Source organism: Oncorhynchus mykiss, chromosome 9 (assembly GCF_057628025.1).
Source record: "Oncorhynchus mykiss isolate SJ-2025 chromosome 9, ASM5762802v1, whole genome shotgun sequence".
Taxonomy (NCBI): domain Eukaryota; kingdom Metazoa; phylum Chordata; class Actinopteri; order Salmoniformes; family Salmonidae; genus Oncorhynchus; species Oncorhynchus mykiss.
In genome coordinates, this window is record NC_143030.1 from 30,481,796 (window position 1) to 30,505,614 (window position 23,819).

The 23,819-nt window shown below is 44.1% G+C and overlaps 1 protein-coding gene across 5 annotated transcripts; it reads left to right on the forward strand.

Annotated features, from left to right (window-relative positions):
• The first annotated feature begins 10,988 nt into the window (after positions 1-10,988).
• On the forward strand, positions 10,989-23,772 carry LOC110531855 (uncharacterized). 5 transcript variants are annotated; one of them, XM_021615318.3, is made up of 8 exons: positions 10,989-11,164; positions 13,484-17,255; positions 17,669-18,577; positions 18,714-18,811; positions 18,904-18,965; positions 19,556-19,873; positions 20,025-20,137; positions 20,341-23,772. In XM_021615318.3, exons 2-7 carry the CDS (start codon positions 13,707-13,709, stop codon positions 20,126-20,128), a joined length of 5,040 nt encoding a protein of 1,679 aa, XP_021470993.3. In that variant the 5' UTR covers positions 10,989-11,164; positions 13,484-13,706; the 3' UTR covers positions 20,129-20,137; positions 20,341-23,772. The 5 variants fall into 5 exon arrangements, with proteins under 5 accessions (XP_021470993.3, XP_021470994.3, XP_021470995.3 ...); XM_021615319.3 differs by having other exon boundaries at positions 18,756-18,811; XM_021615320.3 differs by having other exon boundaries at positions 19,619-19,873; positions 20,341-23,243.
• The last annotated feature ends 47 nt before the right edge of the window (positions 23,773-23,819 follow it).

Here is a 23,819-nt window from a genome sequence, read left to right on the forward strand (position 1 = left end):
GGGGGCCAGATCAATGATTTACAGTGTTTATAGAAAGTCCATACTCCCCCTCCCCCCCTTGGATTTCTTCACATTTTATTGTGTTACAAAGTGGGATTCAAATGGATTTAATTGTCATTTTTTGTCTACAATCTACAAAAAATAGCATAATGTCAAAGTAGAAGAAAAATGTTTAAAAAAAAGAAGTGAATAATGAAGAAAAAATATATACATATTCACACCCTGAGTCCATACATGTTACACTTTTTTTGGCAGGGATTACAGCTGTGAGTCTTCATAAGAGTTTTGCACACCTGGGTTGCACAATATTTGCAGATTCTTTTCAAAATTCTTCACGCTCTGTCAAGGTGTTGGGGATCATGGCTAGACAGCAATTTTCAAGTCTTGCCATAGTTTTTCAAACAGATTTACATTTAAAGTCGGAGGTTTATTAAAACTCGTTTTTCAACCACTCCACAATTTTCTTGTTAACAAACTATGGTTTTGGCAAATCGGTTAGGACATCTACTTTGTGCATGACACAAATAATTTTCCCAACAATTGTTTACAGACAGATTATTTCACTTATAATTCACTCTATCACAATTCCAGTGGGTCAAAAGTTTAGATACACTAAATTGACTGTGCCTTTAAACAGCTTGGAAAATTCCAGAAAATTATGTCATGGCTGTAGAAGCTTCTGATAGGCTAATTGACATAATTTGGGTCAATTGGAGGTGTACCTATAGATGTATTTCAAGGCCTACCTTCAAACTCAATGCTTCTTTGCTTGACATCATGAAAAAATCAAAGAAATCAGCCAAGACCGCAGAAAAAAATTGTTCACCTCCACAAGTCTGGTTCATCCTTGGGAGCAATTTCCAAACGCCTGAAGGTACCACGTTCATCTGTACAAACAATAGTACGCAAGTATAAACACCATGGGACCACGCAGCCGTCATAACGCTCAGAAAGGAGACACGTTCTGTCTCCTAGAGATGAACATATTTTGGTGCGGAAAGTGCAAATCAATCCCAGAACAACAGCAAAGGACCTTGTGAAGATGCTAGAGGAAATAGGTACAAAATAAATCTATATCCACAGTAAAACGAGTTCCATATCGACATAACCTGAAAGGCCGCTCAGCATGGAAGAAGCCACTGCTCCAAAACCGCCATTAAAAAGCCAGACTACGATTTGCAACTGCACATGGGGACAAATATCGTACTTTTTGGAGACATGTCCACTGGTCGGATGAAACAAAAATACAACTGTTTGGCCATAATGACCATCGTTATGTTTGGAGGAAAAAGGAGGAGGCTTGCAAGCCGAAGAACACCATCCCAACAGTGAAGCACTGGGGTGGCAGCCTCATGTTGTGGGGGTGCTTTGCTGCAGGAGGGACTGGTGCACTTCACAAAATAGATGGCATCATGAGGATGGAAAATAATGTAGATATATTGAAGCAACATCTCAAGACATCAGTCAGGAAGTTAAAGCTTGGTCGCAAATGGGTCTTCCAAATGGACAATGACCCCAAGCAAATCAAATCAAATTTTATTTGTCACATACACATGGTTAGCAGATGTTAATGCGAGTGTAGCGAAATGCTTGTGCTTCTAGTTCCGACAATGCAGTAATAACCAACAAGTAATCTAACTAACGATTCCAAAACTACTGTCTTGTACACAGTGTAAGGGGATAAAGAATATGTACATAAGGATATATGAATGAGTGATGGTACAGAGCAGCATAGGCAAGATACAGTAGATGGTATCGAGTACAGTATGTACAAATGAGATGAGTATGTAAACAAAGTGGCATAGTTTAAAGTGGCTAGTGATACATGTATTAAATAAGGATACAGTCGATGATATAGAGTACAGTATATACGTATGCATATGAGATGAATAATGTAGGGTAAGTAACATTATATAAGGTAGCATTGTTTAAAGTGGCTAGTGATATATTTACATAATTTCCCATCAATTCCCATTATTAAAGTGGCTGGAGTTGAGTCAGTGTCAGTGTGTTGGCAGCAGCCACTCAATGTTAGTGGTGGCTGTTTAACAGTCTGATGGCCTTGAGATAGAAGCTGTTTTTCAGTCTCTCGGTCCCAGCTTTGATGCACCTGTACTGACCTCGCCTTCTGGATGATAGCGGGGTGAACAGGCAGTGGCTCGGGTGGTTGATGTCCTTGATGATCTTTATGGCCTTCCTGTGACATCGGGTGGTGTAGGTGTCCTGTAGGGCAGGTAGTTTGACCCCGGTGATGCGTTGTGCAGACCTCACCACCCTCTGGAGAGCCTTACGGTTGAGGGCGGAGCAGTTGCCGTACCAGGCGGTGATACAGCCCGCCAGGATGCTCTCGATTGTGCATCTGTAGAAGTTTGTGAGTGCTTTTGGTGACAAGCCAAATTTCTTCAGCCTCCTGAGGTTGAAGAGGCGCTGCTGCGCCTTCTTCACAATGCTGTCTGTGTGAGTGGACCAATTCAGTTTGTCTGTGATGTGTATGCCGAGGAACTTAAAACTTGCTACCCTCTCCACTACTGTTCCATCGATGTGGATAGGGGGGTGTTCCCTCTGCTGTTTCCTGAAGTCCACAATCATCTCCTTAGTTTTGTTGACGTTGAGTGTGAGGTTATTTTCCTGACACCACACTCCGAGGGCCCTCACTTCCTCCCTGTAGGCCGTCTCGTCGTTGTTGGTAATCAAGCCTACCACTGTTGTGTCGTCCGCAAACTTGATGATTGAGTTGGAGGCGTGCGTGGCCACGCAGTCGTGGGTGAACAGGGAGTACAGGAGAGGGCTCAGAATGCACCCTTGTGGGGCCCCAGTGTTGAGGATCAGCGGGGAGGAGATGTTGTTGCCTACCCTCACCACCTGGGGGCGGCCCGTCAGGAAGTCCAGTACCCAGTTGCACAGGGCGGGGTCGAGACCCAGGGTCTCGAGCTTGATGACGAGCTTGGAGGGTACTATGGTGTTGAATGCCGAGCTGTAGTCAATGAACAGCATTCTCACATAGGTATTCCTCTTGTCCAGATGGGTTAGGGCAGTGTGCAGTGTGGTTGAGATTGCATCGTCTGTGGACCTATTTGGGCGGTAAGCAAATTGGAGTGGGTCTAGGGTGTCAGGTAGGGTGGAGGTGATATGGTCCTTGACTAGTCTCTCAAAGCACTTCATGATGACGGAAGTGAGTGCTACGGGGCGGTAGTCGTTTAGCTCAGTTACCTTAGCTTTCTTGGGAACAGGAACAATGGTGGCCCTCTTGAAGCATGTGGGAACAGCAGACTGGTATAGGGATTGATTGAATATGTCCGTAAACACACCGGCCAGCTGGTCTGCGCATGCTCTGAGGGCGCGGCTGGGGATGCCGTCTGGGCCTGCAGCCTTGCGAGGGTTAACACGTTTAAATGTCTTACTCACCTCGGCTGCAGTGAAGGAGAGACCGCATGTTTTCGTTGCCGGCCGTGTCAGTGGCACTGTATTGTCCTCAAAGCGGGCAAAAAAGTTGTTTAGTCTGCCTGGGAGCAGGACATCCTGGTCCGTGACTGGGCTGGATTTCTTCCTGTAGTCCGTGATTGACTGTAGACCCTGCCACATGCCTCTTGTGTCTGAGCCGTTGAATTGAGATTCTACTTTGTCTCTGTACTGACGCTTAGCTTGTTTGATAGCCTTGCGGAGGGAATAGCTGCACTGTTTGTATTCGGTCATGTTACCAGACACCTTCCCCTGATTAAAAGCAGTGGTTCGTGCTTTCAGTTTCACGCGAATGCTGCCATCAATCCACGGTTTCTGGTTAGGGAATGTTTTAACCGTTGCTATGGGAACGACATCTTCAACGCACGTTCTAATGAACTCACACACCGAATCAGCGTATTCGTCAATGTTGTTGTCTGACGCAATACGAAACATGTCCCAGTCCACGTGGTGGAAGCAGTCTTGGAGTGTGGAGTCAGCTTGGTCGGACCAGCGTTGGACAGACCTCAGCGTGGAAGCCTCTTGTTTTAGTTTCTGTCTGTAGGCAGGGATCAACAAAATGGAGTCGTGGTCAGCTTTTCCGAAAGGGGGGCGGGGCAGGGCCTTATATGCGTCGCGGAAGTTAGAGTAACAATGATCCAAGGTCTTTCCACCCCTGGTTGCGCAATCGATATGCTGATAAAATTTAGGGAGTCTTGTTTTCAGATTAGCCTTGTTAAAATCCCCAGCTACAATGAATGCAGCCTCCGGATGAATGTTTTCCAGTTTGCAAAGAGTTAAATAAAGTTCGTTCAGAGCCATCGATGTGTCTGCTTGGGGGGGGATGTATACGGCTGTGATTATAATCGAAGAGAATTCTCTTGGTAGATAATGCGGTCTACATTTGATTGTGAGGAATTCTAAATCAGGTGAACAGAAGGATTTGAGTTCCTGTATGTTTCTTTCATCACACCATGTCACGTTAGTCATAAGGCATACGCCGCCGCCCCTCTTCTTACCAGAAAGTTGTTTGTTTCTGTCTGCGCGATGTGTGGAGAAACCCGTTGGCTGCACCGCTTCGGATAGAGTCTCTCCAGTGAGCCACGTTTCCGTGAAGCAAAGAACGTTACAGTCTCTGATGTCCCTCTGGAATGCTACCCTTGCTCGGATTTCATCAACCTTGTTGTCAAGAGACTGGACATTGGCAAGAAGAATGCTAGGGAGTGGTGCACGATGTGCCCGTCTCCGGAGTCTGACCAGAAGACCGCCTCGTTTCCCTCTTTTTCGGAGTTGTTTTTTTTTTGGGTCGCTGCATGGAATCCACTCAGTTGTCCTGTTTGTAAGGCAGAACACAGGATCCGCGTCGCGAAAAACATATTCTTGGTAGTACTGATGGTGAGTTGATGCTGATCTTATATTCAGTAGTTCTTCTCGACTGTATGTAATGAAACCTAAGATGAGCTGGGGTACTAATGTAAGAAATAACACGTAAAAAAACAAAAAACTGCATAGTTTCCTAGGAACGCGAAGCGAGGCGGCCATCTCTGTCGGCGCCGGAAATACTTCCAAAGTTGTGGCAAAATGGCTTAAGGACAACAAAGTCAAGTTATTGGAGTGGCCAAAACAAAGCCCTGACCTCAATCCCATAGAAAATGTGTGGGCAGAACTGAAATTGTGTGTGTGAGCAAGGAGGCCTACAAACCTGACTCAGTTACACCAGCTCTGTCAGGAGGAAGTGGCCAAAATTCACCCATCTTATTGTGGAAAGCTTGTGGAAGGCTACCCAGAAACATTTGACCCAAGTTAAACCATTTAAAGGCAATGCAGCCAAATACTAATTGAGTGTATGTGCACTTCTGACCCACTGGGAATGTAATGAAAGAATTAAAAGCTGAAATAAATCATTCTCTCTACTCTTATTCTGAAATGTCACATTCTTAAAATAAAGTGCTGATCCTAACTGACCTAAAACTGAGAATTTTTACTGGGATTAAATGTCAGGAATTGTGAAAAACTGAGTTGAAATGTATTTGGCTAAGGTGTATGTAAACTTCCAACTTCAACAGTAAGTTAAAACTATAACTTTGCCACTCAGGAACATTCACTGTATTCTTAGTAAGCAACTCCGGTGTAGATTTGGCTTTGTGTTGTAGGTTATTGTCCTGCTGAAAGGTGAATTCCTCTCCCAGTGTCTGGTACAAAGCAGACCGAACCATGTTTTTCTCTAAGATTGTGCCTGTGCTTAGCTCCATCCCATTTATTTTCATCCTGAAAAACTCCTGATAAATGCACGCATCCCCGGAGGTCAGCGCTCGTTGGCATGTATTAGCGCTAGAATTGCCACAGTTATCCAAGTAACGTTGGAGCGATCAAAGGCACCATAACTGATTTAATGTCTTTGCCGATGTCAAGCATACCCATACCATGATGCAGCCACCACCATGCTTGAAAATAAGGATGTGTTGTGTTGGATTTGCCCCAGACATAAGGCTTTGCATTTAGGACAAAAAGTGTATCCCTTTGCCATGTTTTTTGCAGTATTAGTTTAGTGCCTTGTTGCATACATATGCTGTATATTTTTATTCTTCTTTTCACTCTGTCATTTAGGTCTGGATTGTGTAGTCACTACAATATTGTTGATCCATCCTCAGTTCTTTTCCATCACAGCTATTGAACTCTGTTTTAAAATCCCCAATGTCTTCATGGCGACATCCCTAGGCAATTTCCTTCCTGTCGTACAGTTCAGATGGACGACTGCATCTTTGATGTGTCTGGGTGGTTTAATACATCATCCACAGCACAATTATTAACTTGACAGTGCTTAAAGATATATTCAATATCTGATTTGTTATTGTTACCCATCTACGAATCACTGCCCTTCTTTGAGGCTTTTGAAAAGCTCAACGGTCTTTGTAGTTGAATCTGTGATTGAAATTCAATACTTGACCGAGGGACCTTACATATGTTGTATGTAATGGGGGACAGAGGAAGGGGTAGTCATTCACAAATCATGTCAACCCCTATTAGTTCACACAGAGTGAGTCCATATACACAAAAAAAAAACATGAACACAACATGCTACAATTTCAAAGATTTTACTGAGTTACAGTTCATAAGAAAATCTATCAATTGAAATAAATGAATTAGGCCTTAATCTATTGATTTCACATGACTGGGAGTACAGATATGCATCTGTTGGTCACAGATACCTTCAAAAAAAGGTAGGGGCGTGGATTAGAAAACCAGTCAGTATCTGGTGGGACCAGCATTTGCCTCAAGCAGCATGACACATCTCCTTTGCATAGAGTTGATCAGGCTGTTGATTGTGGCCTGTGGAATGTTGTCCCACTCCTCTTCAATGGCTGTGCGAAGTTGCTGGATATTGGCGGGAAATGGAACATGCTGTCGTACACATTGATCCAGAGGATCCCAAACATGTCTGGTGAGTATGCAGACCACGGAAAAACTGGGACATTTTCAGCTTCCAGGAATTGTGCACAGACCCTTGCGATCCGTGCATTATCATGCTGAAACATGAGGTGATGGTGGCGGATGAATGGCACAACAATGGGCCTCAGGATCTCGTCACGGTATCTCTGTTCATTCAAATTGCAATCAATAAAATGCAATTGTGTTCATTGTCCGTCGCTCCTGCCTGCCCATACCATAACCACACTGCCACCATGGGGCACTCTGTTCACAATGTTGACATCAGCAAACATGACGCAATACACGCTGTCTGCCATCTGCCCGGTACAGTTGAAACAGATTATCCAAGTGAAGAACACACTTCTCCAGGGTGCAAGTGGCCACTGAAGGTGATCATTTTCCCACTGATGTTGGTTATGATGCCGAACTGCAGTCAGGTCAAGACCCTGGTGAGGATGACAAGCACGCAGATGAGCTTCCCTGAGACGGTTTCTGACAGTTTGTGCAGAAACTCTTAGGTTGTGCAAACACACAGTTTCATCAGCTGTCCGGGTGGCTGGTCTCAGACAATCCCGCAGGAGAAGAAGCCAGATGTGGAGGTGCTGGGCTGGCGTGGTTACATGTGGTCTGCGGTTGTGAGGCCGGTTAGATGTACTGCATTCCAAATTCTCTAAAACGACGTTGGAGGCAGTTTATGGTATAGAAATTAACATTCAATTCTCTGGCTACAGCTCTGGTGGACATTCCTGCGGTCAGCATGTCAATTGCGCGCTCCCTCAAAACTTGAGACATCTGTGGCATTGTGTTGTGTGACAAAACTGCACATTTGAGAGTGGCCTTTTATTGTCCCAAACACCTGTGTAATGATCATGCTGTTTAATCAGCTTCTTGATATACCAGTCCTGTCAGGTGGATGGATTATCTTTGCAAATTAAAAATACTCACTAACAGGGATGTAAACAAATTTGTGAACCATTTGAGAGAAAAGCTTTTTGTGCATATGGAGCATTTCTGGGAACTTTTATTTCAGCTCATGAAACACGGGACCAACACTTTACATGTTGCGTTTATATTTTTGTTCATTGTCATTTATTATGTGATTTGTTAAGAACTAATTTAGGCTTGCCTAAATAAAGTGGGTGAATACTTATGACACTACTATATTGTAGTTATTTAATTGTTATTAATTTGTACAATTTGAAGAATTTTCTTTTCACTTTGACATTATGAAGAATTTTGTGTAGATCAATGACAAAAAAAAAAATTAACTATATCAATCCCACTTTTTTAAAGCAACAAAATTTGAGGTCAAGGGGATGTAGACTTTCTATAGGCACTCTATAGGCATTTGCCTTTGGAAAGTATTCAGACCCCTTGACTTTTTCCACATTTTGTTACATTACAGCCTCATTCTAAAATGTATTAAATTATTTTTTTCCCTCATCAATCTACACACAATACCACATCATGACAAAGCAAAAATACATTTTTGCAAATGTATTACAAATAAGAAACTGAAAAATCACATTTATATAAGTATTCAGACCCTTCACTCAGTACTTTGTTGAAGCACCTTTGGCAGCGATTACACCATCGAGTCTTCTTGGGTATGACACTACAAGCTTGGCACACCTGTATTTGGGGAGTTTCTCCCATTCTTCTCTGCAGATCCTCTCAAGCTCTGTCAGTTTGGATGGGGAGCGTTGCTGCACAGCTATTTTCAGGTCTCTCCAGAGATGTTCGATCAGATTCAAGTCCGGGCTCTGGCTGGGCCACTCAAGGACATTCAGTGCGTCCTGCGTTGTCTTGGCTGTGTGCTTAGGGTCGTTGTCCTGTTGGAAGGTGAACCTTCGGCCCAGTCTGTGGTCCTGAGCGCTCTGGAGCAGGTTTTAATCATGGATCTCTCTGTACTTTGCTCTGTTCATCTTTGCCTCGATCCTGACTAGTCTCCTAGTCCCTGTCGCTGAAAAACATCCTCACAGCATGATGCTGTTGCCACCACCATGCTTCACCGTAGAGATGGTGCCAGGTTTCCTCCAAACGTGGCGATTAGCATTCAGGGCAAAGAGTTCAATCTTGGTTTCATCAGACCAGAGAATCTGTTTTTTCATGGTCTGTGAGTCTTTAGGTGCCTTTTGGCAAACTCCAAGTGGGCTGTCATGTGCCTTTTACTGAGGAGTGGCTTCTGTCTGGCCACTCTGCCATAAATGCCTGATTGGTGGAGTGCTGCAGAGATGGTTGTCCTTCTGGATGTTTTCCCATCTCCACAGAGAAACTCTAGAGCTCTGTCAGAGTTACCATCAGGTTCTTGGTCACCTCCCTGACCAAGGCCCTTCTCCCCCGAAATCTCAGTTTGGCCAGGAGGCCAGCTCTAGTAAGAGCCTTGGTGGTTCCAAACTTCTTCCATTTAAGAATGATGGAGGCCTTTGTGTTTTTGGGGACCTTCAATGCTGCAGAAATATTTTGGTACCCTTCCCCAGATCTCGGAGCTCTACGGACAATTCCTTTGACCCCATGGCTTGGTTTTTGGTCTTACATGCACTGTCAGCTGTTGGACCTTATATAGACAAGTGTGTGACTTTCCAAATCATGTCCAATCAGTTGAATTTATCACAGGTGATCTCCAATCAAGTTGCAGAAACATCTTAAGCATGATCAATGTGCCAGGATGCACCTGAGCTCAATTTCGAGTCTGAATACTTATGTAAATAAGGTATTTCAGTTTATTTTTAATACGTTTGCTAACATTTCTAAAAAGCTGTTTTTGCTTTGTCATTATGGGTTATTGTGTGTAGATTGATGAAGATTTAATTTTATTTAATCCATTTTAGAATAAGGCTGTAACATAACAAAATGTGGAAAATGTCAAGGGGTCTGAATACTTTCCAAGTATTGTAGTGTGTATGTTAAATTCTACTGCAAAATCAATTGGACAAATGTGACAGTTTGCCAATGGGGTTGTTATGTTACTTGTTTTGTTACAGAGACTTTTATGACATGAATATGGGGTGGAGGGGCGGGATCTACTGTCTTTGAAATGGCTGTCTAAAGACGACATACATTTTCACTATTTATGAACAACTCCTTCTGGACAGTGACTTTGCATAATCTCGGGATATCATAACAATGTGTCTTGCACTGTCATTGCTTCACGTTCTTTTTAGTGAGATACTGAGAGAAATACTTGCCAAAATGCTCAAATTCGCAACCATGAATTAATACAACGGGCGTGGCAACATCATTGTCTATTATTTTGTCCCCACATAAGAAACCCTGTAATTTTGTGAAAATCCATGGTCAATTTTGCATAAGTCAAATGTGCTAGAATATACTGAGTGTACAAAACGTCAGGAACACATGCTCTTTCCATGACAGACTGACCAGGTGAATCCAGGTGAAAGCTGATCCCTTATTGATATCACTTGTTAAATTCACTTCAATCAGTGTAGATGAAGGGGGGAGACAGGTTAATTAAGGAAGGATTTTTAAGCCTTGAGTCATGGATCGTGTATGTGTGCCATTCAGAGGGTGAATGGGCAAGACAAATATGCAAGTGCCTTTCAATGGGGTATGGTAGTGGGTGCCAGGCGCACTGGTTTGTGTGTCAAGAACTGCAACCTGATGGGTTTTTCCACGCTCAACAGTTTCCCCTTGTGTATCAAGAATGGTCCATCACCCAAAGGAAATCCAGCCAACATGACACAACTCTGGAAACATTGGAGTCAACATAGGCCAGCATCCCTGTGGAACGCTTGACACCTTGAAGAGTCCATGACTCAACAAATTGAGGCTGTTCTGAGGGCAAAAGGGGGCGCAACTCCAATATTAGGGAGGTGTATATTCAATTACAAATAACTTAATTGATTGGATTCTAATGGATGAATTGATTTGATTGGGTGCAGTCCCAGTTGTACATCTCAACAACATTTTCAGCATGGTCAAAAATGATATAACCAATACCCTATAATAAAATGGTGTTATAGAGTGGAAATGTTTGGCATCGTGGATATGGATAGAAATGGCTCAATTCCGTTGTCCATCTATTTCAAATACATGTTGCGGTCCAGATAAACAATAATGTCCCCTGTTGTGGTAAGTATTGCTTTAAGAGGCTTGTATCTGTCCACGCGACGCAGTTTACACACAAGCAGCAAGGTCCCACATCCTGGTACTTTTCACCGTTGTCAAGGCAGCGATAGAGAGAAAGGCTGGCTCGCGGAAAGTATCTGCAGTGTCCTGACAGTATATCTGTCCAAACGTTAACAAACTGTCCCGGAAAGTTAGGTGTAACTACCAGGTAATGCATATGCATGTTTTTTTTTCCACACGTTTCCAAACATCCTGCTCTTTCACCGCTGGCTTGGGTTTTATGCTTTTCGATTCATTTCGACAAGGAACACACACGCAGACAGGCGCCAGTCCGTGTGGACAGGGGAGGAGGAAGATATTGTCCATTGTACGCTGGTAGAGACAGCGCTGGTAACGGCATGAATATCACCAAATTTGTCCAATCTTCCGGACGCTTTTCTTTGGAATTGGTGGCGATACTTGGACACTCGTCATCACACTGCGTTTGGTATGCACATGATAATAAATAAAGAATGAAAAACGGCACACGACAGACATATTTTGTGATAGACGAGGGACATGACTTAAAGAGACAGTGCCATTTTTCTCTTCCTGGTTGTAGTGCATGCTGCTAGGAACACAGCCTGCATTTTGGAAGCGTTTCAGATTTCATTTGCCAAAGATCATGTTGTCTTCAAAGAATGTGTTTTGCAACACTGTCTCCTTTAGGTTGCATGAAGGCTACTCTGAAAATCTGTCCTATGGTAGAACAAATCAATGAAAATGTCCACAGATAGCTCAGAGCTGTTAGTATAGTAAATATGTACTTCAAGTTGGTTGTTGATCATTGCTAGACAGCCATTTTCTCGTCTTGCCATAGATTTTTAAGCCCAAACTGTAAGTAGGTCACTCAGGAACATTCAATGTTGACTTGGTTAGCAACTCCAGTGTATATTTGGCCTTGTGTTTTAGGTTATTGTCCTGCTGAAAGGTGAATTTGTCTCCCAGTGTCTGTTGGAAAGCCGACTGAACCATGTTTACTTCTAGGATTTTGCTTGTGCTTAGCTCTATTCCATTTCTTTTTATCATAAAAAAATTCCGATGATAAGCATACCCATAACAGGATGCAGCCACCACCATGCTTGAGAATATGAATAGGGGTACTCAGTGTTGTTGGGTTTGCCTCAAACATAATGCTTTTCTATTCAGGACACAAAGTCAATTTCTTTGCCACGTTTTTTTGCAGTCTTTAGTGCCTTATTGCAAACAGGATGCATGTTTTGGAATATTTGTATTATGTACAGGCTTCCTTCTTTTCACTGTTGTTGAGAGTAGGATGAGTATTATAGAGTAACTACAATGTTGATCCATCCTCAGTTTTCTCCAATCACAGCCATTAAACTCTGTAAAGGTTTTAAAGTCATCATTGGCCATCATTGGTGAAATCCCAGTCGGTTTCCTTCCTCTCCAGCAACTGAGTTAGGAAGGACCAGTGGTGGTAAAAGTGAAAGTCACCTAGTAAAAGTAGGACAGTATTTGGGTTTTAAATATACTTAAGTATCAAAAGTATAAGTATAAATCATTTCACATTCCGTTTATTAAGAAAACAAGAAAATGGTGCTGTCTGGTTTCCCCCCCATTTACGGATAGCCAGGGCCACGCTCCCACACTCAGACATCATTTACAAACAAAGCATTTGGGTTTATTGAGCCTGCCAGATCAGAGGCTGTAGGAATGACCAGGGATGTTCTCTTGATAAGTGTGTGAATTGGACCATTTTCCTGTCCTGTTAAGCAATTACAATGTACTTTTGGGTATCAGGGAAAATGTATGGAGTAAAAAGTACATTATTGTCTTTAGGAATGTAGTGAAGTAAAAGTTGTCAAAAATATAAATAGTGAAGTACAGATACCCAAAAATACTAAAGTACTTTACACCACCGGGAAGGACGTCTGTGGTTGAATCTGGGTTTGAAATTCACTGCTCAACTGAGGGACCTTACAGATAATTGTATGTGTGGGGTTCAGAGCTGATGTAGTCATTCAAAAATCATGTTAAACACTATTATTGCACACAGGGTGAGTCCATGCAACTTATTGTGTGACTTGTTGAGCATATTCTTACTCCTGAACATATTTAGACTAGCAATAACAAAGGAGTTAAATACTTACTGATTCTAGACATTTCAGCTTTCCACTTTTAAAGAATTTAAACATAATTCCACTTTGACATTATTGGGTATTGTGTGTAGGCCAATGACACAATCTTAAATGAACCATTTTTTAAATTCAAGCGGTAACGCAACAAAATGTGAAAAAAGTCATTGGGTGTGAATATTTTCTGAAGGCCCTGTAAATGGGGTTTTGCGAACACTGATGATATGTGTCTTGAAGAAGTACCTTTCATTTTTTGTTTTATCAACTACCCAACAAACTATTTCAAGAAGTGATAAGTCAGCTAACAATCCAATTGCAAGCCCTGTTATGATTAATATCGGAATGTGACCTTCAGTTGTTTATTCACGTGTTGTTTATTTTCATACTTTTAGGACTTTACCATCTGGCGTCTGTTAATGTCCAGACGTGGCGGGTGACCACCCGAGATGGGAGATGGACATAACAAGACCTATAGGATGCTACTCAATAGCTAAAGGCTGACGATATCCATATCTGGAGGACATCGGACGATAAATAGTAGGATGAGTGAGGATTTCGCTGCCAGCACAGTTTGGTGAAGAGTAGGAACGGTGACCAAGCAGCAACACGACCATCATGCCAACCACCCAGGGAACCGGAGGGGCTGGCAGCCCACGGGTTCAGCGCTACCGTCCGGCCTCGGAGTTTGACAACGCCACCCTCGCCCAGAAGAGAGAGTACTGGAGGACTAAGAAACGAGAGCAGAGGGCTAAGTTGTCAGAGGTCAAGAAGGAGAGGTCAAAAGCAACAAACAGAGGAAGTAAATCCTTGGACAGTAATGCAGTCCATAAAACCATAACCTCAATGGGGTTGAATTCTGGTGCCTCTTGTTCAATAGCAGGGTCTGCCCCCCCTTTGTTGAATAGTGATGGTTCCTACCAAACTTATGTCGGCGGTGCACCTGTAGTCCTATTGAAGGGAAAGGGCTCTGCTGTCTCCTATAATCAGAACCATAGTGTTGGGGAAGGGGGCCAAAACTATTACTCAGCAAACCAAAAGGAGAGTTGGTTCCAGAGGATAAAACTCAACAAAGTCTTGCCTCAGTTCCCAACGTCCAGTGCAGGCCCAGGAAAAGGTGCAATGGTCTGCAAGATGGCAGTGAAAAGTTATCCAACAGGGGGCGCTGTGATTGGAACAGTTACCTCAGCCAAACCCAATGGAGTGCTTCTCAACAGTGGCTCCTTTGTGCCTCCGGTAAGAGTGGCGGTGAGAGCCTCAGGCTCTGCACCTCGCCAACCACAGAGCGGAATGACTATTCACAATGGCAGCTCTCCTGTAGTGTCATCTGAGCAGCATCTGACCACCCAGAGTGTATCAAGGCCTGATGCAATGACAAAGACGCAAGTTACAGTGTCTGTTCAGCCTAGATCGCTAACCACTAACATTACCACAGGGATGGCCATCGTGACCACTCAATCTGCCCCTATGCTCGTTCACAAACCAGGGGTTAGGCCTAGAGGGATGAAAGTAACACCGCTAGGCGGGAAAAAGAGTGCAGTGGTCGCGGCCCAAGAAGTTAGAAGCATCAACGACACATCAGCTACACTGGAGACTGAGGAGGAGCGAGCCGCCAAGCGCAGAGAGAATTGGCGCATCAAGAAAAGAGAACAGCGAGCGAAGCAAGCGGCTAGGTTAAGCAAGGTCAGCAAAAGAATCACTAACATGGAGGTATCGTTGCAGAAAGTAGAACTGTTACCAAACATGGACGCTGAACGTCCCCAGTCCGCTTTGAGTGGACAGGGCCAGAGGCAGTGTGTTAGTAGGGTCAGTGCCCCGTTCATCTCAGCCGGACGGCTGCTGAAGAACGCCAGAGCAGTGGCTAGCTTTGCTGTCAAAAGGGAGTCTGACGATTCAATCCTGGCTAAGCTAACCACAGTCGACGCTAATGAACAGACCGTTCAGCTAAGAGCAGAGAATCTGCAGGAGGCTAAAGCAACAATGCAGACTGGTATCACATCTAATATCATTGGTTATAAACCAGCAGGGGAACCAAGCAGAAGGCTCCCTGGTCCAGTGCAGTTTGCCAACATTAACCGAGTTATGGTCCGTTGTAGGACTCCGAGACAGAGGTTCATTGAAACCCAAAGGAATTTCCTGGGTCAGAGAAAGATGAGGAAGTCCCCCTATCATGCCAAAGCCTTAACAACCTACAACGCACCACGAGATGACTCAAAGGAGACCCCCGAGCAGAGGGCGGCCCAGATGCGGGAATACTGGCGCGTCAAGAAGCGGGAGCAGCGAGCTAAGCTTTCTGGCGAAGTCCGAGCTAAGATGAAGGAGAGGGATGCTCTGATGCAAAGAGTCAAGCGTTACCAGAGCATCCTGGAGGATATGAGGAAGGACAGAGCAGCGGGCTGCAACACGCTGCCACAACCAACAGAAAATAGGCCTACTCACACCAGCGCCTCAGAGATCATTGGAGGTTTCATCATGGAGGATGGCACAGTGACCAATAACATTCCTCAAATTGATCTCACTACAGAAGCAAAAGAGACTGGGGATGAAATTGGTAACAGTAGTGGGATGCCTGTTAATAATTTATTTACCAACACACACCGCCAACACCAACTGCTTCCCAAACCTACTGGTGATGCCTTTAGTAATGTGGTGTTAAGTCATCAAACACAGGACAACCCACCACCTCCTCTAATCCGTTCTGCTCAGTTTCAAGTCTCTTGTCCTCCCGTCGGCCTGTCAATCATGAATCCTCCCAGGTTGGTTTCAATCAGACCGAGGACTGAATTTCGCAGCACACCGAAAAACCTCTTGAATTTACACACAGTCTTCCAGCCCCAGAGTCATATCACCCTCACACACCCTCAAAACATCCAAAACACCTTTCCTGGTGTGCCTACAGCAATGCCAAAGCCGGCTAGCTGTGTCATGCAGATGGCTGTCAAAGCTTCTACAGCATCAGCAGTGCTTAACTTGGACCCAAAGCTAACAGAGGAGGAAAGTATGGCTAAGAAGAGGGAGTACTGGAGGGTAAAGAAACGAGAGCAGAGGGCAGCCCGCGCCATCCGCCTAAGGCAAGGAGTTCAAGCTCGGGGAAATGCTGCCTCACAGAAGAGGCGGAACCAAAGGTTAGCACGATTAGCCAATCCCAATGTCAACACCTCTGTCAGCCACACACACACTATCAAGCCTCTCTCAAACACCAGTCTGCCCATGCCTCCACAGGGAAACCAAATTAAAAAAGAAAGAGAATCAATCTCAACACATGCTCCATGTCCTCCACTGGAACAACCCCTCTGTGTTGATATCAAACTGTCCCAGTCTCCACCACATCCAGAGCCACCAGACCTAGCCTTGAGTGCTGACAGCCAGGCCACCACTCTCCTGGCAGTGGCCTCTATGAAGAAGCTGCTGGAGGAATCTCTCAGCACTGTGGCTGACTGTAAAACGGAACAGCCTGACTGTATTACAGAACAGCTGCTTTGTAAAAGTGAACCCCAGGCTTGTTCCTCCGAGGAGAATGCCATCCAGATTGAGGTCAAGCCAAATCTACCTCTGCTCACCCTGGGAGACGAGGAGAAAGCCTCCATATCTGGTGACCTATTGTTGGAGGTCAAAGGGTGGCAGGTGGATGCTGACGCCCCGCCACCATGTCAGGTGACCATTCGTCCACTGAGTCCTCATCCTAAGGACTCTCCCCTATCCAGTCCTTGTGCTAACACACTCTCTTTCTCAGCTTCCCCTCTCAATCGGTCCGAACCCCCCTCTCACACACCCACACAATCTTGCTCCCACAAGGCAGCTTCCGGAGAACCACCCCTCCCTGTCCCTCGTAGAGCCCAGAGGTTGCGTGCCAAAAAAGCAGGCCACCACCACTGCTGCTCCCCAGAACCTCCGAAGCTACATCACCAGCCACCACAACAACAACCACCTTGCCAACTTCAAAATCAACACCAGCGTCAACAACATCAAAAACACCCCCAACAACAGCAGCAGCGTCAGCAACATCACCACGCCCCGGCGGTGACAGACCAGAATGTGACTCTGCAGAAGAAGAGGGAGTACTGGAGGATGATGAAGAGGCAGCAGAGAGCCAGGAAGGCTCGGCAGGGAGGAGGGGGGCTGAGGCAGGGGGACTACAGCAGACGACTAGCCCTCAAAGCAGCACAGGTGGGTGGATATAATTTGTAATCCATGCTATTAGATTTCATCATAGTGCAGATTTCATGACTCACATGGTAGGCCAATACCTATCATTTCAATTTAATTTGAGGTAAAAGTACATTTTGTGGTTATGTTAATTGGAATGTGGAACTATTCTGTCTTTTTCAATGCAATACTGTACACAAGGCCACTGTCTAACTGAAAAGCCACGAATCTCTCTCTGGCATTTGACACAAGCAGCGAAAATAGAGGGAGAGGGGGAGGAGGTATATGGATTCTGAGAACTGAACATAAACAAACATAAACAAGTAAATGTTTGTAAAGATAAACAAATTGATCAAATAACCCTGGCTCTAAATTATATATTGAGACATAAAACGAATGTAAAGCTGTCCATTGATTGTGTTGTCGTCTTTTAGGCTCCGAATCTCCATATTGTCAAGACTCCGACACAGAGGCCAGTGCAGAGAGGCGGGAGCTTCAGTCTACAAGCCGCACCATTGCTCAAACCCCAGCCCTCCCCCCTTCTCCAGCCTATATCTCCCCCTGACTCTGGACCTCAGGCAAGCCTCAGCATGGTCACCAACATCCCTACACTTCTGGTTGTGAGCCCCACCACCTCCAACATGGGACAGCCATCTGATACACTACAGCTCAGACCTCCGGTCAACTGTACCAGTATTTCCAATTCATCCATTGGCCACCCAGGGTCCCCCCAGACATCTAACAGCTTCAGTACCGCATTTCTCCCTGTAGGAGGCGGTGTCACTGTCCCTCCATTGGGTGAGGGGAAGAAAGGCGGGCTGCTATTGGTGGAGAGCCAACAGGAAGCGGCCCCGGGGTCCAGCCCTGACTCGCCACGTGTTAGAAAATGGCGATTGCAAGTGCAGGAAATCTCAGACGCAGACGCCTCACCCATCGCTACTCTCACACCTCCGCCCAACCCTCTGACTAGCATCAAGCTCTTACCAATTCATCCTCCCAGTCAAACGTCCACATTCACACCAACACAGACTCCTTTCAAATGTCAAGGTGCTCAGATTCCTCAAAGTGGGAATTTACAAAATGTAGGATTGCCTACAATGCAGGGGCTGACCAGAAGCCCCATCTACATAAGCTCCATGGGTCCACCCAAGCCAGTGCCGGGGGAGTCTGAAGAGGAGACTCTGAGGAAGAAGAGGGAGTACTGGAGAGTGAAGAAGAAGGAACAGAGAGCTAGGAAGGCCATGAGGGACAGGGAGCTGACTGAGAAGAGGGCTTCGGTCAACTGGAGGCCCATCCTCCCCAGCAGTCAGCCTCAACACCTGCTCCAGGGGCTGGATACACAGGTAATTTTTTACAATGGTGAATGTTTCAAAGAAAACACCATATCATATTTTAAGTCCGAACTATATGGTAAATCAGGTATTGGTGTACCAAGGGGTGAGGATTCAGCCTTGGGTAACTTTGGTTCCTCTTGGTCAGTTAATTTCCATTAGGTCTGACCGTCATTTTTCTCAACCAAAGGAACAGGATCCTGACCAGTGGGTCAACACCTCGGAGGGCTCTGAACTACATCTAAGGTGAGAGAGTCGTTTTCAGGATCCCTCTGACGTTTCTCTTATCTCAATGTGTATGTTGGTAGTAACCAGTACTGTGGTGTCTTTTTCCATAGTACTTCCACAGAGACAGACATGGGCTACTTTCCTGACCAAAGCCATACGGAACCTACAGAAGGTAATACATTTGAAACGTATAGATGTCTCACACTCAACTCTGGTCCTCGAAGCCAGTTCCACTGCATTGTTTTGATTGTGACCCTCTAATCAGGGACTGATTTAGACCTGGGACACCAGGTGGGTGCAATGAATTATCAGGTAGAACAGAAAACCAGCAGACTCCGGACCTCGTAGGGTCAGAGTGAATACCCCTGTTATAGATCTATTAGGCGTAAATCTAGATACAGCTATAGGCTTTTCTTAGAGTAATCTTGTTGCAAATTAGCCCAAATATTTCTATATATATTTTCAGCCCTTGGCTAGTAGAATGTTTTCATGGGCTACTGTGACTGGCTAGTGCCCAAAAACTGTGGATGGGCAGTTTTACTATTTTGAACTCGGTTCGGCTTTCAACTTACTCATCAAAGCTGTAATAGTAGAATGCACAAGGTGCAATTTCGAAATTGGGTAGTGCATCATCAGTTTCTCTTATTGTCATGTCAGTCATTGCATACTGTAGAGAGCTATGTTCCCCAATGCTAGAAGCGGGGCCTGATTGAAAAAGTTTGGGAACCCCTGTCTTGCAATTCCACTCTCTTGCCCCCCCAGAGGAATCAGAGCTCCTTTTCCCAGACGGTGATCATAACGACAACTACAACGGCCCTATCTCAGATGCTGTATGGAGGAACTGCTACCTCATGGACTACGACCCCCTGAACCAGCTGCTGGTGTGCATGGTGTGCGGGGAGCTCCAGTACTCCCACAGCCTGGAGGGGGTGAGGGCCCACATCGAGGAGGCCCACCCGGACACCCTGAGCCTGGTGCCCCCGGAGCGCCGGCACATCCTGGAGGCCTGGGACGAGCAGGTGTCCAGGAGAGAACTTTTCTTCACCAGCCAGCTGCAGCAGCACAGCGGTGGGATGGGAGGTAATAAGGACCTATATTAGGACCTATATTAGGACCTATATTAGAGGGCACAGAGTTCTTCCTGGTAAAAGAAAGTCTCCGGTCCCTTGCAATGGGGGACATTTGGGATTGAGGGTTTCTGACATATCTATCCATGCACATTTTGTTTCAGGGGACAGTGCCAACCTCCCAGCAGAAGTAGAAGTAATGGTTGATACAGAGGACTCGTCATACCTGAAGAACAGCAAGAGCTCCAAAACCACCAACAGACTCTGAGAGCTAAAGGTGAGCATTTGAGCCTTCTTAAACAGTACATTGAACTGACACCATCCATGTCTAAATATCACCACGTTCACCACAGCTCTCTCTGTACCAAGGGGGGGGGGGGGGGGTATTCTTATCTGTAAGAACACATTTTTATGAAACATATTTCTGACATTGCACATATTTTCTTGACATACACCTACTTATTTGTCTTGGATTTGCAGAAGAAGCACAAATCACTAAATGCCAGACAGCGTAAAACAACATTGTTCAGAAGTGGAGGAGGAAAAGAAAAACGTTACTGCTGGTTTCTTTTAATGTCTGTTTATTTTTTTTTAGAGCAGTTCACCTCTACAAAAGATAAACTAAACTTGAACTGCATACATAGGTGACATTGAACCACAAGAGACGAGCTTTACCTCATTAACTTTGGGATACACACAAACACACATTCGCTGTTTTTGAAAGCGCAGTTTTGTAGCGATTGTCATTCTCTACTACTAAACCAAGTCTCCTATGCCCGAAGCAAACAGTTCATATTTATGTCGGCACTGGGTTCAATAATGTCATTGTGCTTTATGAAACACACTTAAGCAGACAGGAGGGCTCTCCTCGTCAACTGAATGGGTTAACATCCCTGTTTTAATGCATCCATGACGAACAGGTCAGTTATCTTCTTCAATCTGAATGAATGACATGTCCTTGGTCTGACTCAATGTATCAGATATGATATGATGCAGGTTAAGGGCAAATTGCAGACGTGTAAATTTGACTCGAGACCATGCGTCATTTGAAATTGTCTACGGGTGATCAGCTGTTTGATATTCGTCTGTACACACAGTACCAGTCAAAGGTTTGGACACACCTACTCATTCCAGGGTTTTTCTTTGTTTGTACTATTTTCTACATTGTATAATAATAGTGAAGACATCAAAACTACGAAATAACACACATGGAATCATGTAGTAAATATAAAAAGGATTTAACAAATCAAAATAGATTTTCGATTTTCGATTCTTCAAAGTAGCCAACATTTGCCTTTGCACACTGTTGGCATTCTCTCAACCAGCTTCATGAGCACTTGCTGAGCACTTGTTGGCTGCTTTTCCTTCACGCTGCGGTCCAACTCATCCCAAACCATCTCAGTTGGGTTGAGGTTGGGTGATTGTGGAGGCCAGATCATCTGATGCAGCACTCCATCACTCTCCTTAGTCAAATAGCCCTTACACAGCCTGGAGGTGTGTTGGGTCATTGTCCTGTTGAAAAATAAATGATAGTCCCACTAAGCGCAAACCAGATGGGACGGCGTATCGTTGTAGAATGCTGTGGTAGCCATGCTGGTTAAGTGTGCCTTGAATTCTAAATAAATCACAGACAGACCCACACACCATCACACCTCCATGCTTTACGGTGGGAACCACACACTCGGAGATCATCTGTTACACTACTCTGCGTCTCACAAAAACACAGTGGTTGGAACCAAAAATCTCAAATTAGACTCATCAGACCAAACGACAGATTACCAACGGTCTAATGTCCATTGCTCTGTTTCTTGGCCCAAGCAAGTCTCTTCTTCTTATTGGTGTCCTGTAGTAGTGGTTTCTTTGCAGCAATTCGACCACGAAGGCCTGATTCACGCAGTCTCCTCTGAACAGTTGATGTTGAGATGTGTCTGTTACTTGAACTCTGTGAAGCATTTATTTGGGCTGCCATTTCTGAGGCTAGTAACTCTAATGAACTTATCCTCTGCAGCAGTGGTAACTCTGGGTCTTCCTTTCCTGTGGCGGTCCTCATGAGAGGCAGTTTCATCGTAGCGCTTGGTGGTTTTTGTGACTGCACTTGAAGAAACTTTCAAACTTCTTGAAATGTTCGATTGACTGACCTTCATGTCTTAAAGTAAGGATGGCTGTTCTTGCCATAATTTGGACTTGGGTCTTTTACCAAATATGTCTATCTTCTGTATACCACCCCTACCTTGTCACAACACAACTGATTGGCTCAAACGCATTAAGCAAAGAAATTCCACAAATTAACTTTTAACAAGGCACACCTGTTAATTGAAATCCATTCCAGGTGACTACCTCATGAAGCTGGTGGAGAGAATGCCAACAGTGTGCTAAGCTGTCATCAAGACACAGGGTGGCTACTTTTAAGAATATAAAATCTATTTTGATTTGTTTAACACCTTTTTGGCTACTACATGATTCCGTATATGTTTTTTCATAGTTTTGACGTATTCACTATTGTTCTACAATGTAGAAAATAGTAAAAAAATAAAGAAAAACCCTGGAATGAGTAGGCGTATCCAAGCTTTTGACATTTTATAATTTCATTTTATATTTTTTCACAATTTCTATCAGTTTTGTTATTCAGATCCAAGGGATGTCCTTGCATGGGGTTATTTTAAATATTCCGTAAAAAGTTGATTTTTTTTCGGTCCCACTTTAAAACGGAGAGCAACTTATAAAGCAGGGTCCTCCAACTGGCGTCACGCCAGTTTGGTTTTATTTGCCCCCCCCAAGTTCTCTAAGCCAAAAAATAAGACTGTAAACACCAGCAAATCAGCTCTGAGATTTAAATTTTGGAGATCTGTTCCAAAGTATTCCCAAGCAGAAGAGAGATGCGATCGTATACAAATGCGAACAAGGTTCAAGTCATCTGTAAGCGTATGTGATACTCTATGAATGGTGTACAAACAGTGCATGTCGTCACATTTGGCAATTTACCCTACAGTGGGAATTGTCACCCTTTGAAGAGTATGACATACGCTTATTGATGATTTGTGAAGCATTTATTTAGTGCTTATGAAGCCTTTGTGCATGCTATACAGGTTGCACTTTGTTCAAAGTGGGACCGATTTTTCTAGATATTAATGCACCATACTTTACAACACTGAATCTTCAAAATACTTTTTTTTAAAACTGTTTTCGTATAACGTTTTTCTGAAATGTAAAAGAATTCTTCCTTTAAGAACATTTACGTTTTTGTAATGGTGATTTGACACATGTATGCCTGCACTGTAAATACAACATTTATGTTTAAAGGGGTGGTTAAATGTCAATACCCTTAATGTATTATTTGATTTCCTATGAAAATAAACCTAACCCTTTATGGTTAGTGGTACTCATACTGCTTCTGATTTTGTTAATATTTCCTTGTCTCTATACATACTGTGTACATTTAACTCTTTCAATGTATTTATTTGGTCTGAACAATCAGTCAGTGACACATGACTATTTCATTCGTATTTAATATCTTTGATTAAACGATCAACAAATGAGCATTTTTTTTCCCCCCCCCAGTCAAAATTACAATCCAATGGCCTGCTGCTTGGATGTGGAGTGTTGGACATATATATACGTATAGGAAGTATCAGAAATCATGTGGAAGAGATTTTCATTTGCAGTGTTTTTGGTTCACCAATATGCTGAAAATAATGTCCAAGAGCACAGTCTGAAAATGCATTGAAAACAGAAAGTACTGTTTTATTTTTTTCTTGTACAGCTGTGACAAACTTTAAAATGTACAGGGGACACTGACCGTGCTGTACTATTTACCTGTTGAGAATGTACCACTTTCAATTGGTTCCTACCTTGTTTGTTCAAATGCCATTTTTTTTTTAGGTACTAATAAACCCTTTTGGTAACTTTTTAAAAGTGGTTCTATGATTTAATGGGGGGGGGGGGGGGGGGGGGTAGGTGTT

Coding starts and splice junctions, on each gene's coding strand:
- LOC110531855 (XM_021615318.3), top strand. CDS start 13,707: ATGCCAACCACCCAGGGAACCGGAGGGGCTGGCAGCCCACGGGTTCAG. Junction 18,812..18,903: donor GGCTCTGAACTACATCTAAG/GTGAGAGAGTCG, acceptor CTTTTTCCATAG/TACTTCCACAGAGACAGACA. Junction 19,874..20,024: donor GCACAGCGGTGGGATGGGAG/GTAATAAGGACC, acceptor ATTTTGTTTCAG/GGGACAGTGCCAACCTCCCA.